The 16,045-nt window shown below is 40.3% G+C and overlaps 1 protein-coding gene across 2 annotated transcripts in view; it reads left to right on the plus strand.

Moving 5' to 3' along the window:
* Positions 1-14,965, plus strand: part of ano1a (anoctamin 1, calcium activated chloride channel a) — a 162,019-nt gene extending 147,054 nt beyond the window's left edge. For both annotated transcript variants that reach the window (XM_041791662.1, XM_041792415.1), the window contains 5 exons: positions 4,267-4,419; positions 7,997-8,049; positions 8,204-8,388; positions 8,594-8,699; positions 11,672-14,965. In XM_041791662.1, coding sequence (XP_041647596.1) covers positions 4,267-4,419; positions 7,997-8,049; positions 8,204-8,388; positions 8,594-8,699; positions 11,672-11,917 — 743 coding nt within the window. In that variant the 3' untranslated portion in view covers positions 11,918-14,965. The remainder of the gene's footprint in view (positions 1-4,266; positions 4,420-7,996; positions 8,050-8,203; positions 8,389-8,593; positions 8,700-11,671) is intronic.
* Positions 14,966-16,045: the final 1,080 nt, after the last annotated feature.

Consider the following 16,045-nt stretch of genomic DNA (forward strand, 5'->3'; position numbering starts at 1 on the left):
ATATTATGACTATATTTTAAGGTAAATGTGATTATATTATTACATATATTATGATTATATTTTAAGGTAAATGTGATTATATTATTACATATATTATGATTATATTTTAAGGTAAATGTGATTATATTATTATATATATTATGATTATATTTTAAGGTAAATGTGATTATATTATTATATATATTATGACTATATTTTAAGGTAAATGTGATTATATTATTAAATATATTATGATTATATTTTAAGGTAAATGTGATTATATTATAATATTTTTTGATTATATTTTAAGGTAAATGTGATTATGTTATTATATATTTTATGATTATATTTTAAGATGAATGTGATTATATTATTATATATTATGATTATATGATGATATGACAGCATAGACAGTGCTGGGTTAAAGTTGTGCAAGCTGTTGATAGTACCCCTAGCATTTTGATTTCTGCCGGCGCCGTCCTTATGGGCGTGACCATTTCTATGACATAATCACACACAGTCACTAGCCTGGTCCAAATGTGTGCTCAGTGTGCCAGGGAGGACTCTGGCCTCGCCTCTGAGGGTCCTGACTCGGGAAGATCCTTCCTACAGAGGAAGGATCCTGGACTTTGATCTCACGGATACTGAGAGGCGAGCATCTCTTGTGGTTTTCTTGGGTTCTTTCAAGTGTGATTTGTAAATATGACAGTATGCTGAAGTATATGTTTTATAGAAGAATATATAAACTTCTACAAGTTGTCAGTTTGTGGGAGCTAGAAGCCACACCCAGTTTTTTGGTTTACCTGCTAAACTCTAGTCTGATGTTCTTTGTGTTTGGGAAGGAAGTGATTATTTTTAAGCTCCTCAACCATCATAGTTTTTATTCAGCTGCATGGCAGCTGTGGTTGAGTTCTCCTGTAACTCTTTGCTAACAGGAATGGGCTTTTTGAGTTTGATTTGTATTGTTCTCCCTTCTCCCTATTGATAATTCCACAATTTAGTGCTTATCCCTCTGGGATAGATTTTAGAAACCCTTCATCCCACTGCCCTGTGTTCTGACATTAGGCTCCTGTCTAAAAATGACGTTTACAGAAACTGAATGTCATGAAAGTTAAATGTATAAGTAATAGGGCTGTCAATAGATTAAAATTTTTGATCGCGATTAATCTCACAAATTCCATAGTTAACTCGCAATTAATCACAAATTAATCACACTTTTTTGTCTATTCTAAATGTACCTTACAGTACTATTTCTCAAGATTTAAATACCCTTCTCAACACAAGTGGACAAAAATGCTTTCTTTATGCAAATGTTTGTTCATGTCAACAACCCAAAACAACATCAGATAAGTCCAGAAAATTCTCTAGTCTGAGCTCAAAGATACTGAATGCTGCAAAAATCTGCTGAAAGCATATCATGGTAAACTCAAGCCACAACAGATGGAGATACTGACCTTAATGTAACATTACTGAATAATACCACAATGTAGAGTCAAACTTTAGACTTCTAGAAGTTAACTCCTCTGTTCTCAGCAGCTGAACACCAAACAACAGATCTCATCATCACACATGGACATAAAGAAGTCAAGTCTCTGCTGAGAGCTCAGCAGTAAGGCACAGACACATCTAATGGTGTTTCACTGTTCTGATGTGAGTAAGGTGGACACATCTGCCCTGCTCAAGAGAAAAAGCAAGTAATTACTTAAAAAATGTCTGCTATTATTTATCATATTTTTACATTCAAACTAAAAAATGTAGTCCAAATGTAAAATAAATGCTGACAGTAAGAAATGACTGAGAACTTTTAAGGTGTACTAAGAGGACTTAACCATCTCTTCATTCTTCAGATCATAGAAGAGCTACAGATTTAATCTATAACCATTTTTTTCTTCCTAAACAAAGGAGAGCCACAGTCTAATAATGCTTTCAGCTTCTATTCTGATACTCTACAGAGCTCATTCACTAACCTCTGCTCTCCTGTCACACACCAGCCTCTGCTGCTCTGTCTCCTCCTCCTCATGATGCAGCTGTACATTCACCAGCATCAGACAATCTCCTACAGGGACTGCAGAGTCTTTGACAGTTTTGCAGCATCTTGATTGACTGTTATTTAAATTTGGCGTTTATTCACAGTTCCAGTCGATTGTTTTAGTAAGTTTAGTTTTTTTCCGAATACTTTCACTTTCAAACAAGAGCTGCGTGGGGATGAGAGCGGACCTTTAGGAGACGTGATCGGACCAGTCAGCAGTCAATAGTGCAGCTGTGGTGCCGGTTCATGGCAGATATAATAGCCTGAATAAAAGAATAAATCATACTGGCCCAAAAGTGCGTCGGCACACCGGGAAATGCTCGGTATGCCAGATAGCGAGTCCATCCCTGCAGAGTTGTCTGAGTGTCTCCATTGTAAACAAATCCAGCATGGCGAGGGGGGCGGCTCTCTGCATTAGCGGTGTGCATGGCTAGCGAGTGGTGCGGACTATATAAGACTCTATGAACTTCCTGTAACTCCGTTCATGTCGACAGTAGGAGAAAATAATTTCAGTTTTATCTGACATGATCTGAAAGCTGAACCTGTCATTCAAAAGTCTCTGTCCTTTATCCATTTCTGCTCGCTTGTACCGCATCACGACGGCGCCGCTTCCTGGTCTGGCAAACTACGGGATGGGTCGAGGGTCATACAGAACGCGCATGCGTTAATCGTGCGACAAAAAATTTAGCGGTGTTAAATGTAATTTGAGTTAACGTGATATTAACGCGTTAACTTTGACAGCCCTCATAAATAAACATTTATTCATCTAACATTCATGTTAAAATTGATTTTAAAAAATAATGCTATTGTTGAAGCAGCCACGGCCAACTCCACATGTATGACTTTACACTTTACAAAGAGGGGCAGAGCAGACTCTCTGCTCAGGACGCTGAGGTCTTTTGGGGTGCAGGGGGCACTCCTGAAGACCTTCCTGGGATGCCCTGTGGAACTTTTGGAAGAGGTGGGGGAGAGGAGGATCATGGCCAAACTGTCCTCCATGATGGACAAAGGCTCCCACCTCCTCCAACACGCACTCATTCTACTGTGGAGCTCCATTAGTGACAGGGTGCTCCACCCCAAGTGTGTGAAGGAGAGGTATTGCAGATCATTACTTCCTGTGGCTGCTAGGCTCCACAACAGAAAATTCTCCAAATAATCCCTGTGCAATAAATAATATTTATTTGTTTAATCTGTACACATGCCTGTATTTATATGATTGTGTATGTATATGTGAATATGTTGTATAAATGCAAATGTATTTGCACAGTTTAGAAAGTGTGCTGGAGTTTGTCCTGGAGTTTGTTCAAAGTGGGTCTCTATCGTTTGATTTTAATGTTTTTATACTTTTCTATCATTTTCAGTGTAAAACTATGACAAGGTCATCATAACGAATGATGCTCAGAGTAAAACCTTAGGTGACTCAGCTTACATGCTCTGATGTTTTTAGCACCGCTCAGTTTAACTAGTCAACATAACAACGAACAACTCTGTACACAACTGAGGAATCTATGCCACCGTTAACATGTGCTGTGGGACCGTACTATACCAACACAGATCTGCAGGAAGCAATTATCGGATTATAAAGCACAATTTAAAGTGAACTCTTCACTGCTGCCGTGGGGCATTCGTGTGCAGAGAATGAATCCATAATCACTCAGGAGTGATTACTTTGTTCTTGATTACTTCTTCAGTAGGGAGCAGCAACTTCATAACTACACCAAGGCACGAAACGTCTCCTTATAATGAAACACAATCACCTGGATCCTAACGTTAACTACTTCCTGTTTTATTTTCTGGTTTATTCCCTAAAGGATTGGGGCTGAATATTTTGTGTTACAATTAAACACATGATAGCAGCATATACTGCATTCACTAACATGTACAGAGCAGAAGAAGAAGAAGAAGATAAGGAAATGCAAAGTCAAGGACATTTGACTCCAAGATGAAAAATATAGACTGACTGGAAGGACCAAACTGGGATTTTAAGATCACTCATGCAACAATGATGGATGCAAAACAACCTGTAAACATATAATGTGAATCAGGGCTCATGAATCCCGTGTGAAATCCAAAAAAAATGCCACACAGAGCAAATTATGGTTCAAACTTGACGTAATTTTACTTAAAGCTCTAAAAGTGTTTGATTTTTAAGTGTCCAGGAGCCCTGCTGTATTTGCTGTTGTGTCCACAGACAGTTCCATAGAAAACATGTCCCTCCTCCAGCTTCTGATAGTTGGTCCTCTCTTCTGTTTCTTTAGTCATCCAGTTTGGGATGGTGACTCTCTTCGTGGCCTCCTTCCCTTTGGCACCGCTCTTCGCACTTCTGAATAACATCATCGAGATCCGACTGGATGCAAAGAAGTTTGTGATGGAGCTGCGAAGGCCAATTGCAGCAAAAGCCAAAGACATCGGTAGGTGTTAACAAACAGAATATCACAGACCTCTTCCCCTTTATGAGCTGTATTTCCCAGTTATGTTTTTTTAGCTGCATCAGTGGGATTTGGATGAAAAAGCAAAAGTTTTGATCTAATTGTCAAGGTGGTCTTCACCTCAGTATAATGTTACCCTACTGATCATTATCCTAGTTATCAGATAGCTCAAGTTTACTGAGCTTATTTTAACTTAATGAACTTTAAAGCTTCTTTAGATTAGATTTTTCTCCCAATATCTTAAATTAGAATAGCATGAAGAAGGAGCTCATTACAGGTACAGGTGCAAGCACAGTTATCCCCAGTCCTGACTTGAACTCACGTTGCTACAGGCCCAACCACACAGACTGACTGCCACACTCTCACAGAGAGAGTAGAACCATGGGAAGCATTTCCAACTGTGAGGCGTGTTTTCCTCCATTAACTGTTGGACTGCATCAAATGGAAATAAATGAACAGGGAACAGGCCTACCTGTGGACAGCCACCAGAAAGAATATTTATTTTTTAGCTGCTAGTTGTGTTTGCTGTCGATGCTGTCAGTGTGTGAGAGACAGCCTGGGTGGCTGGTCACAGTTTGTTGCTACAGTGCATTCAGAAAGCATTCAGAACTCCTTCGCTTTCTTCTGTTTTGTTCTATTTTGCAGCCTGATGCTACATTTTTAAAGTCATTTTGTCTCTCATTAACCAATACTCTATCAAGACAAAGTGATTTTTTTCAAAAACAAAAAATGACATAACATTGACATGAGTATTCAGACCCTTTACTCAGTACTTAGTTGAACATCTTTGGCAGCACTTGTATGGAAGTAAATCAGTGCCATCTGACTTTGAATTTGAATTTCTAAAACAGAATTTTTTTTAGCATCAAAATTGTATTTTGAATTTGAAATACTATCAGTTAGCCACTGAATTTTTATCCAATGCAAAAATAAATTTTGTGTTAAAAAAAAAATTCAATGTCTCAAAAAATTCAGTTTTTAAAAATTCAACATCGAAAAAAAATTCAGTGTTAAAAAACTCAACGTCTCAAAAAATTCATGGCAAAAAAAATTCAGAGTCAAAAATTCAACAGCAAAAAATTCAACAGCAAAAATTGCAACAGCAAAAAATTTAACTCCAGCATCAAAAGAGACCAAGTAAACCAGGGAGAAGCAATCGATCCCTGTCTCAATTGATCTAACGTCCAGCCAATTAGGTTATGCTCCCTCGGTCATGTGACAGAGACCCTTGAAGCTTCATCAGCAATGTCAGCCAACGGAGGAGAATGTGCCTCGGTAAGTGTGTCTATTTTCTTGAGAGGGGTCCAGCTGCAGACCTCCACTCTCATTCGGCTTAACGGCTGCTCCAATGTGAAGCAGAAGCCACCTCCATCGTAGGACAGAAGTGAGGTTAATCTAATCCTCCTTTGCCGTCTCAGCCGTCTGATAGGCTCCTCCACCTCCAGCTCCTCCTCCTCTATCATAGGACGGAAATGATGTGCACATTGTACGTTTAAGTTTTTGCCAGGCAACTGGAACTTTGTCCCATCTCCACACAGGATCTCTGGAGCTCAGTCAGAGGGCCCAGACAGCATGCCATGAGGGATTATTTATTGAGGTGAATGGGGAAAAAGCACACAGGTTGACTCTGTACATTAAAGTTTGGTGATAATGCCAAATTGAATGTCCAGAGCATCTCTATGAAGGCCAATGTAAGGAGTAACACCTGTTCAGTAAGTCAGCAGGCTCACTGATAGAAGGTTTGAGTACCAACTCTCAGGGTTTGGACGACACTTGAGACAGACTGTCTACATGTATGGACAGATGTTTTTGTCCAGCTGCCTTTTAAATTCTAATAAATATGTCTGTTAAAGCAGCATTCATTAAAGTTTTAATAGACAAGAACAGTTTGAGAACAGCAGATAAGTGACAAACAAATAAAGTAAGTGAATATGTCAGTATTTTACTTTTGTGGTTGTTAAATCATCAGTCAAATATTCACATTGATTTTTATCCAGTGTGCTGTCAGGAAAGAAAGACAAAAACATAATGGCTCATACAATCCTGGATAGCAGACCTGATGCCATTTCAGGGAGGCTGTGGTTCAGTGGTAGAGCTGACGATTCCACCACACCTGATCTTTGGTCCCCAGCTCCTGCTGTCCCGTGTCAAAGTGTCTTTGGTGAGACACTGAACTCCACTGTTGCATCAGTCAGCGTGGGTGAAAAGAATTAGTCATCAGTGATGGACGCATCACGAAGCAGCCTCCTTAGTCAGTGTGTGAATGTGGTGTGAATGGTGAAGTGTGACAATCACTTGTATTAGTCTGACAGCTAGAAAAGTGCTATACCAGCTCAGGTCAATTCATCATCAAACCCTGTGAGGGTTCAGGATCAGACCATCGGATAAAAATGAGGCATGGGGGCACATTGGCTCCCTGAGATAACCAGCCTTCCCAAGGCCGGGTTGTCTCTCCACTCTCCTGGCTGTTATGCGGACAAGATGCTCCGCCCCCCCACACGCACACTCCTGTGAACTTTGTTTCTGGATCAGAACTCTCTCGTCTCCACGGCAACAGCCGTGTCTTCGTCATCAGTTGTCAAATGGCAGAGACAATGGGTGGAACTGAGTGAAGATGAAGTGCACGGGCTTACACACACGCACACACAAGACACACATAACACACACATCCCCTCCAACTCAACGCCTTCGTTGGCTCCCACCCCCCTCCTCCCTTCACCGCAGTGTACCATGGGAGGGTTGTGGCTGCGTGCGCCCCCCCCCCCCGTGACTGTGCTTCGACACCTCCCCAACACCCTGCCCCCCTCCACATGTGCAAGTCTTCGAGTTCTTTTTTGTTGTAATGTCTTATTATGTTGCTGATGTGCTGAGGTGTTTTTTTCCAAATTCCACACTGTGCCCCTACCTACAGAAGCCTAGTTTGGGAGTTGCTTTTTTTTCCCTCCTCCTTCCTCTTGTTCTCCTTTTTAGCGAAGAAGAGGGTAGTGGCAGCGCACTAAGTTTGCAGCGGCCCAATGCTCACTCATCAAACGCAATTTCATTGAAATACTGTACTGTACTGTACTGTACTGACCAATCAATAAACAACTGATCACAAAAAAGAGAAGCATTTTTTTATTATGGGAAACTCCAGGTAAGAGTTCAATGACAGAAGACACCGGAAGTCATTCCCAGGAGTCACACAAAGTGGAACTGAGACCAGGAATAACATGAACTGTGTTGATTACCATAAGAATATGATCATGTAGTGGGGGAAAGGACAGTCAGTCCTCAATGTTACTGTGAACTCTCAGACAGAAAAGCAGACTCACAAAACCTACATCATTTTGTGAGTAAATTCAGTATCAGCCCTCATACACTCATGAGGAGGTTTTAGTGAGACAGCATCCAACACTCACAAGAGAGTACCTAAACCTGTGTGATTCTGTGGTGGACCAGGTTGGGACTGGGTCAACCTGCACAGCAGTGAAGTACTCTTGCCTTTCATACAGACTGTGGGTGCCATCTAGTGGTGTCTGGGGTCACTGTTTGGATCTTAATGATGCCTCCTCTCTTGCAGGTATCTGGTACAACCTCCTGAGAGGCCTCAGCAAAGTAGCAGTCATCGTTAATGTAAGTCCTTCCAGTGCTGGTGTTCTAACCAAACATGGTCATATGATTGATCACAGTCAAGCTGGTTGATGGAAATAAACAGTTAATGGTTCAGTTATGTTCTGTAAATAACGGAGGCATAAATAAATCTTTGTTTAATCTTGTTGAACATTAGGCCTTCGTCATCGCCTTCACCTCAGACTTCATCCCACGGCTGGTCTATCAGTACACGTACAGCCCTGATGGCAGCATGCACGGCTTTGTCAACCACACCCTGTCCTACTTCAACGTCAGTGACTTTCAGCTAAACACAGACCCGCTGGAGCCCATGCACCTGGGCTACAAGGTCGAAATCTGCAGGTAATATGTCCATTTCATTTTTAAATTATTTTACATTGTATTTTTACATGTTTTCTTACTTAACACATTATTGTCTTTAATATGACTGTTCCTAAATTCATTTTACTTCTTATTTCTCATGGACATATGAACACAGTCAAAGTGTCAAATGTTTTTTTTTATAACATTTCAACATGGTGAAATGAATGCTTCTCTTTGTGTGCAGGTATAAAGACTACAGAGAGCCTCCGTGGTCCAGCACGCCGTATGAGCTCTCCAAGGAGTTTTGGGCTATTTTGGCTGCTCGTCTCGCCTTTGTCATCGTCTTTCAGGTTTGTGGCTAATATTCACTCATTCTTTATCCATCCATGTTTACCTAGTTCACTGACGTTTGAGTTCTTTGGTATTTGTTGATGATTTGAAGCCCACTTAAAACTTCAGAGGCTGAGAAAATCACAGAAGACACTTTTGTGACTCAGCTCCAATTTTTTTCTTTTAAAGTTCAAAATATCAGCTGGAGCAAATAATACTGGAAATCAGAAATTTATTAACAAATCTGACTTTCATTTAAATCACCTGTATTATGGAATGCATCAAAAATTGTTTAAATAAGAATGAACCAAAACATGTATTCCAGTTAGTATTTAACGAGCTAAACATGTTAATGTTTACACTGAAATAACTACATATACAAATAATCTGGAAAATGCATGAATAATTCTTATCTAGTCACAAAAGTAATCTTCCATTGTTGAATACAAATGACTTTTAATTGATTTGATTCACCATTGCTGCAATTCTTTTCTATCTGATTGGATATTCACGTTTGAGGGTGTCACACCTGAAAGTCTGGTCCAGGGTTTGTGTTTTTGTTCCATATTTGGTTTGGTTGGTTTTGGTTTTGCACTGGAATTATTGCAAATGGACTAACAGACCTACATGACAAACCTACGTGATATCATCTTCATCTTTGTGGGTTTGTGTCTCTCTAGTTGACACTGGTTGGTTAGCTGGCTAATCACTGCTCACTGAAATCACTCCACTGATCTGTCAGTAACACGAACCTGTGAGCCAATCGGCTCGCTGTGAGAGAAGCGGACCTCAAGTGTGCAGCTGATGAAATTATTAATACCATTTGACATACAGAATCAATGAAAAGTCTCTGGTCCGATTTGAATGAAAGGGGGAGCAGCATGATGGATGAAACAGTGAAACAAAACGGCGTAGAGTGTGCCTTTATGCACGGACTGGAGGAGAGAGATGCAGAAACCTCATTTTTATCTTCGACCCCAGTATATCACAGTTTATCAGAGCGCAGAAGAAAACACACCTCAGAGACTTTTGCATTGCATTTTTTTTTCTGTATAATTTATTCGTATCACTCCTGATGTGCATAGAAAGGTGCGTCAAAATTAGCCTCAGGATTATTTGTATTTGCATGCCTTTCATTCGCCTCTTTTTTAATGTGCATAGGCCTTTAGATGACAGCTTTATTGTTGTAGACAGGAAAGGCCATGGCAGCGCAGACTCAGGAGAGGTTAGTGGCGTGAATAACGGTAGCAGCAGTTTCTCTTCCTTCAGGTGGCGCTGTTCTCCCATCCTCTCGTATCCTCTCTATTTCAGCCTTTCAGAAAACAGTTGGAAAGTTTTGGTGTTTTTACATGTTTTTTTCCAGTTAGACCCTAATAATATCGTCTCCTAACCCCCACAAGTGCTTCCACAGCTCATTTTGTTCTGGTGTTGGACTAAATTGGTTGGACTAAGGGCCGACTGTTTGGTCTGGACCATGGTCCAGGGGAGGTCTCACACCTGTCATTTTGGTTCACACCTAACTGAAAGGCCAAAAGTCTGGACCAAATGACTAAAGTTGGAAAAGAATGTTCACATTATTGAAAATATACCTGTTTGCATTCAAAATGGACTGTAGACCAGCAGTATCTACTTTCTTATTTTACCTCCATGTGGCAAATGTTGCAGAAGGCCTTTCTTTCGTCCCACTCACCTCTGTCTTTATAGTTTAAATCTAAAATGCAGCCTAATATCCTCTTTTAAATCTGACTACGCTATCAGTGGAGCAGGTCTGCCAGGTTCCACCATGTTTGTTAAGGCAGAGAAAAGTCACTTGTTGAAAGTCCAAGGTAAATGTCTCGTTGTGAAATGAATAAAAATAAAAATAAGTTAATATGATAAATTATCGTTATGTAGTTAGGGTACGTTTTTAATTTATAAATACACTGCAGCCTACAGTGTGGAAGTAATAGAAATAGTCACTAAAACAGATTCTCACACTTCACATTTTTAGGTATAGTGCTTGCAGTGTGGAGCTCTAATGTTCACCTGTAATAAACTGGGACTGTTTCTACTCTACCTGTCCCTCCATCAAACTGCTGTCTGCCTGTGCGTCCATCCACCTGCTGGCGGGTTACGACTGTGAAGTGGAGAAATACAGGAAATAAAATAAATCACGCTGTAATGAGCGTCATATACGGGACTTTCACAAATCACTCGGGGTTTGAAGCAGCACTCCTTTTGAAAGCTCCCCAGACGATCACCTGCTGTGTGAGGGCCAGCCTGCTCTGTAGCAGCAGTGGCTTAAACGCTCTCCATCAGGTCACCTGTAGAGTTTGGCTCCTTTGCTGCACAGGCGGTGGTTTACGTGTAAGGAACAGATATCACAGATACAGGTATTGATATTGAACAGATATTGATAATGATCGCTTATCAATGCAAAAATGATTTAAAAAAATGAATGAAAAACAATTGAAAAAATGTTTTCCATTTAAACCTGGAATCTGAGCCTACAGGCTTGTACAGACAAGAGCAGGTCAAGTTTTAAGCTGTTTGAGCGACGTAACTGATGTGACTGGTCGTGTGAGGGGCTGCAAGGAGAAGAAGGCCCATGTTAAATGATCAATCTCTGGATTATATGAATTAATATCATAATTTGAAAAAAAGAAATCGATCTGAAGCGGAGAATTGATTTTTGAAACCAATCGCAGTGATTAAACTGATACCTGTGATATTTCAGACCGTGATGATTGTGATATGAAATTTGATTACTGTTACATCACTAGACCACAGGGAGAGCAGGCACTCTCAGCAGCTCCAGTCTGAAACAAACTCCCGCACCTCTGATGATTGTGTTGAGGTTTCAGTCTGTTTCTAACTTCTTTAAAGAGGAATTGATGTCAGACAATCACGTTCTAACCTTATTGTGTTGACTGTATCTCTCTCGTCACTCTCTGTGTTTGGCCAGCCTGAATGTGCTTCTGTCAGTGAACTCAGTCCCCTCTTCTGTTCCCAGAATGTGGTGATGCTCATGAGTGACTTTGTGGATTGGCTGATCCCAGACATCCCTAAGGACATCAGCCTTCAGATGCACAAGGAGAAGATCCTCATGGTGGAGCTCTTCATGAAGGAGGAGCAGGGCAAAAGGCTGGCAGCCCGGGACAACCACAACCAGGACAACTACACCTCTCCGTCATCAGCCAATCAGAGCCCACCGCAGCCCCGCTCGCGGCCCATATCACACGTAAATTCTTCTTCTTAAACGGCTTCTTGCTGGGCTCTAAAAGCAAGCACAAATAGCAACAAGCAAACACGACACATGTATAGGAAGTGTAAATAAGAGGACCATCTGAATAAATAGGGCTGGTAAAGGTTTAGACCCTGATCAATAAGCACATGAAGTTTTTACTGCTTTCATGTGGCTTGGGAATATTTTCAGACATGACTGACAGAATCCAAACTTTGACACCTTCGTACTACCTTCACCATAGAGACTGTCCGCCTCTTTTAAACTATCTAAGACAGCATAATTCAGCATTTTACAGCATAATTCAGCCATTAGCCAAACTATAGCACATACTTCAACAGTACTGAAAAAATCAAGATGATTATTTATTGGATGTATTTGAAAGGAACAAGCCATTTGCTTTGTTTAACCATGCTGATGAGATCTTTATTCAGGATGTCTGAGAAAGCAGTGCCAAACATTCATAGGAATCAAGCAGTAGATCATACCTGCCACCTCTCCTATGGGACATTAAGCAGGACGTCATCGGCCAATCCGTCCTGCTGAGGAAAGAGTCTTTAAGGAATAAGAGATCCTCCCTCCTGCCATCAATATGTCAAACTCAGATAGACCTTTTTGGTTTTTGCACAATTATAAACAAATGCAGGAATACATTGATATATGTTTTGTTTATGCAGCATGGCCAGGCTTCATTTTTGAGGTGAAAATCACGTTTTGGGAGAGCTCCTGTTGATCTGTATGATTCTCTTTAGGAGCTCAGTATTTCTCGTTGTTACATGTTGGTATGAACAAACTGCCTGACAGCGCTCAGTGCCATGACTCCTGGAAGCACAAGTCTCATTTTTATTTTCTCCAATCAAACAGAATTTTTTAAGCTGAAATTGGTGAGACTGTAAAGCTATGTCATGCTCCATATCACCCTCCAGAGAATCTATAAAACTCATCACAACTTGTCGTATTATGACTCAGCTTTGTACTGTTTGGCTTATTCACCATATTTTGAGCTCCCATGATACTTTGTGTGAAATGTGGGTTTGGCTTCTGGTCCCTTCTGTCAGACTGGGACTTTGTAATGAGATTATTATCCTGATTATTAGAGTGACTTGGAGATTATGTGAATATGATCTGTTACACCTGAAACAGGATATTGATTTTATTCCTCTAATGAAGACAAAGTACACCAGTAAACTGAGCTAACATTATTAGCCTCGTATTGACATAGTGTTTCATGTGAACCTTATATACTTCAGAGAAGATGTAGAGCCCAGTCAGAGATTTTAAGGTTTTGTGAAAATCTTATTTCACCAACTAGTCCCTCTGTAAACGTGTGAACTTTAGTATCCATGATTTACTCGGGCAGCTGTTCAGTTCTATGAATCTCTGATTTCATTTTAAGAATTAATTACTAATATTAAGTTGATATGAAAATAATCACATCCCATTTAGACAGTGAGCAGCATGTTTAAAACACCACTGCTGTGAGAGACATTTATTTAACTTTCTGGTTATCAGAACCATGAACAGAGAAACAGGTACTCTCAGTTTATAACATTAGCTGGATGTTTGTTTTTTTCATAAAGCAGTACTTACTGAACTGGGGACTTATTCCTTTCAAAACAACCGCTGACACGCAGAAGCACATGACATGTTGCCATTGGGAAAAATGTGTTTTTGCTTTTATCATTACTGTTACAGAAGATCCACCCACATTCACAGCTACAGCAGACCTCAGGAATAAGAGGGATAAAATCATTTTACTGATACAGCAGTTTGAAATCCAAGCTAGCTTGTTAGCTAAGCCAGTTAGCCACTGTAAGTGTGCATTTTAAATGTATGTTGAAATATTTCCTGCACAGTGGTACACACAGCTTAATGGGCTGAGGTGAGGCAGCATTTAGCTTTTGTCTGCATTTTTTAACTTGATGTCTCTAGAGAGCTGCACCAAAGTGTTGCTCGAGGACCCAAAGGTGACAGCTTATGAGCAATGGACCACATTAATGTCACTGTTTACCTGCCTTATGATTTACCAGCTGATCCAGGGATTCTAAGCATCACCTTTGTCCATCTTGCAGTTTTCATGTGAAGGGTGTCAAACCAGGAAAGGCAGCACAGTTTGAATATTCTTACATTGCCTTATATTAACCGTATATATCACCAGGCATTCTCCTAACGCTGCCATTCTGGGTCTGCTCTAGCACAAAGACTGCTTCAGACGCTGTTTTTTTATCTGTGGAACTGCAAAAACACCTGTGGGAGTGACTGGAGCTCACTTTGAGGAATGTAAATGTTCTGTGGACTGAAGCGTGCGTGTCAAATCCCACACCCTGCTGTAAATAAACATTAGACCAGCTCTGTTTTATGCCCTCAACCCAGACTGATGGAATGTACTCTTACTTTTGTATGTATTTGTTTTTGATTTGATAAAGCATTTCTAGGTGTAACTTTAGAGTAATGGAAGGGTTTGACATTCCCACAGGGGACCACTGATCTGTCAGTAAAACTTTCTGACAGCTTAAATGATTTTGTATGTACCAAGATAATTACTATGGACCTATTTAGCTGTCCTTAAGGATGCCTAGGAAGCATCTTTTTGAGTACAGCCAATAAAACTTTTCATCAGTGAACACTTTACTTCTTTTGGGGATTTTTAAGCAAAAACTGCACATTTTATTTGTACCAAATCTTAATACTGTTACTGATACTTGTGTTGGTAGGGTTAGTGTGGATTTTCAGTGATAGGTTACACGCTGCCGCAGGGACGCAGAGCCTGTTTTAGCTAGCCTCAGAATCTCTTTTAACCTGATGTCACACATGAAGACGTCACTCAATCGTTTTCATGAGATGTCCTGTTCCTGCTGTCTGATTTCATGTTCTACTTAAAGCATCAATAAAACACAAGTTGTGACATGCTAACATCTGTTCTAATGTATGTCAAAGCACATTTCACAATGTGTGTGTATGCATGTATTAGCAATATGTCTGTCTGATATTTTGAGTCTATTTTTGTTCAAACTAAGCAAATAAAGACATGAACGGCTCCATGTTTAAATATTCAGTCGAAAATCTGTCATTTGGCTCTGTGTTTTTCTTATTTAGCCTATTATAGCTCATACATTTAGGTCCCGTCCACATGGAGACGAGTTCAGGAGTATATAAAAAAGTTTTTTGTCATATTGGCGTTTCATCCACACAGAAACCGCATTTTAGGAGGCCGTAAACGGTGCTTTTTGAAACTGGGGCCCAGAGTGGCCAAATCTGTAAACGACTACCATTTCGTCTCCATGTGGACGGCCAACCACATCTTTCTTGAAACGATTATGTCACACATAGCATGGCTCTCTTACCCTGCATGCCCATATTGAACCAGAACAACAATGGTGGATTACAGGGTTGTGTTCATGCTGCAGAAGCTACTGAGCTTATTAAGGCTCTATCAGCAGAATCTGGTGCTCCTTTAGCACCACGGCAAACAGCAGATACCACATTTTTATTAATTCCAACAAGGAGAACAACCAGAAGGGCAACTAGAAGAAACTGTGTCAGTTTTCTGTCATCTTCTTCTCTCTTTTGGTGCATTTCTGTGGCAGCAATACAGCGATACAATACGTACAGGCTTGGCATATGCACTGCAGCGTTTCCAGTCGTTTTCAGTGGTTCTGTGCTTATGTGGATATTTCTTGAAACAATCACGTCTTTACGGAAAACTTTTTCAAAACAAACAGAGAGACAACGTTTTAGTGTCCATGTGGACGGGGCCTTAGAAAACTGGGCTGCACAGCAGCGCGCACTGTTGCCTCACAGCAAGAAGATTCCCGGTCAGAGCCTTTCTGCAGAGTTTGCATGTTCTCCCCGTGCATAGGTTCTCTCTGGGTACTCAAAATGCAGATATCTAGTGAGTTTTTTAGTTCAATATACATATAAAAATATCTATCCAACAGGATAAACTTGTCTGATCATGCAGGGTTCATTTGAAGGTGTACCTACTTTGACGCCTTCAATGGATCGTTCTTAAAGTCACTAGGCCAGGGGTCATCAACTACATTTGTACAAGGGCCAGCTTTTTTTTTTCTTTTAAACAGACATTTTGGGGCCAAAGTTTCAAATAAACAAAAGGAATTTCAACATTTGTTTAAATATTTTCAT

This window comes from Cheilinus undulatus, linkage group 1, assembly GCF_018320785.1.
Source record: "Cheilinus undulatus linkage group 1, ASM1832078v1, whole genome shotgun sequence".
In the NCBI taxonomy this organism is placed as follows: domain Eukaryota; kingdom Metazoa; phylum Chordata; class Actinopteri; order Labriformes; family Labridae; genus Cheilinus; species Cheilinus undulatus.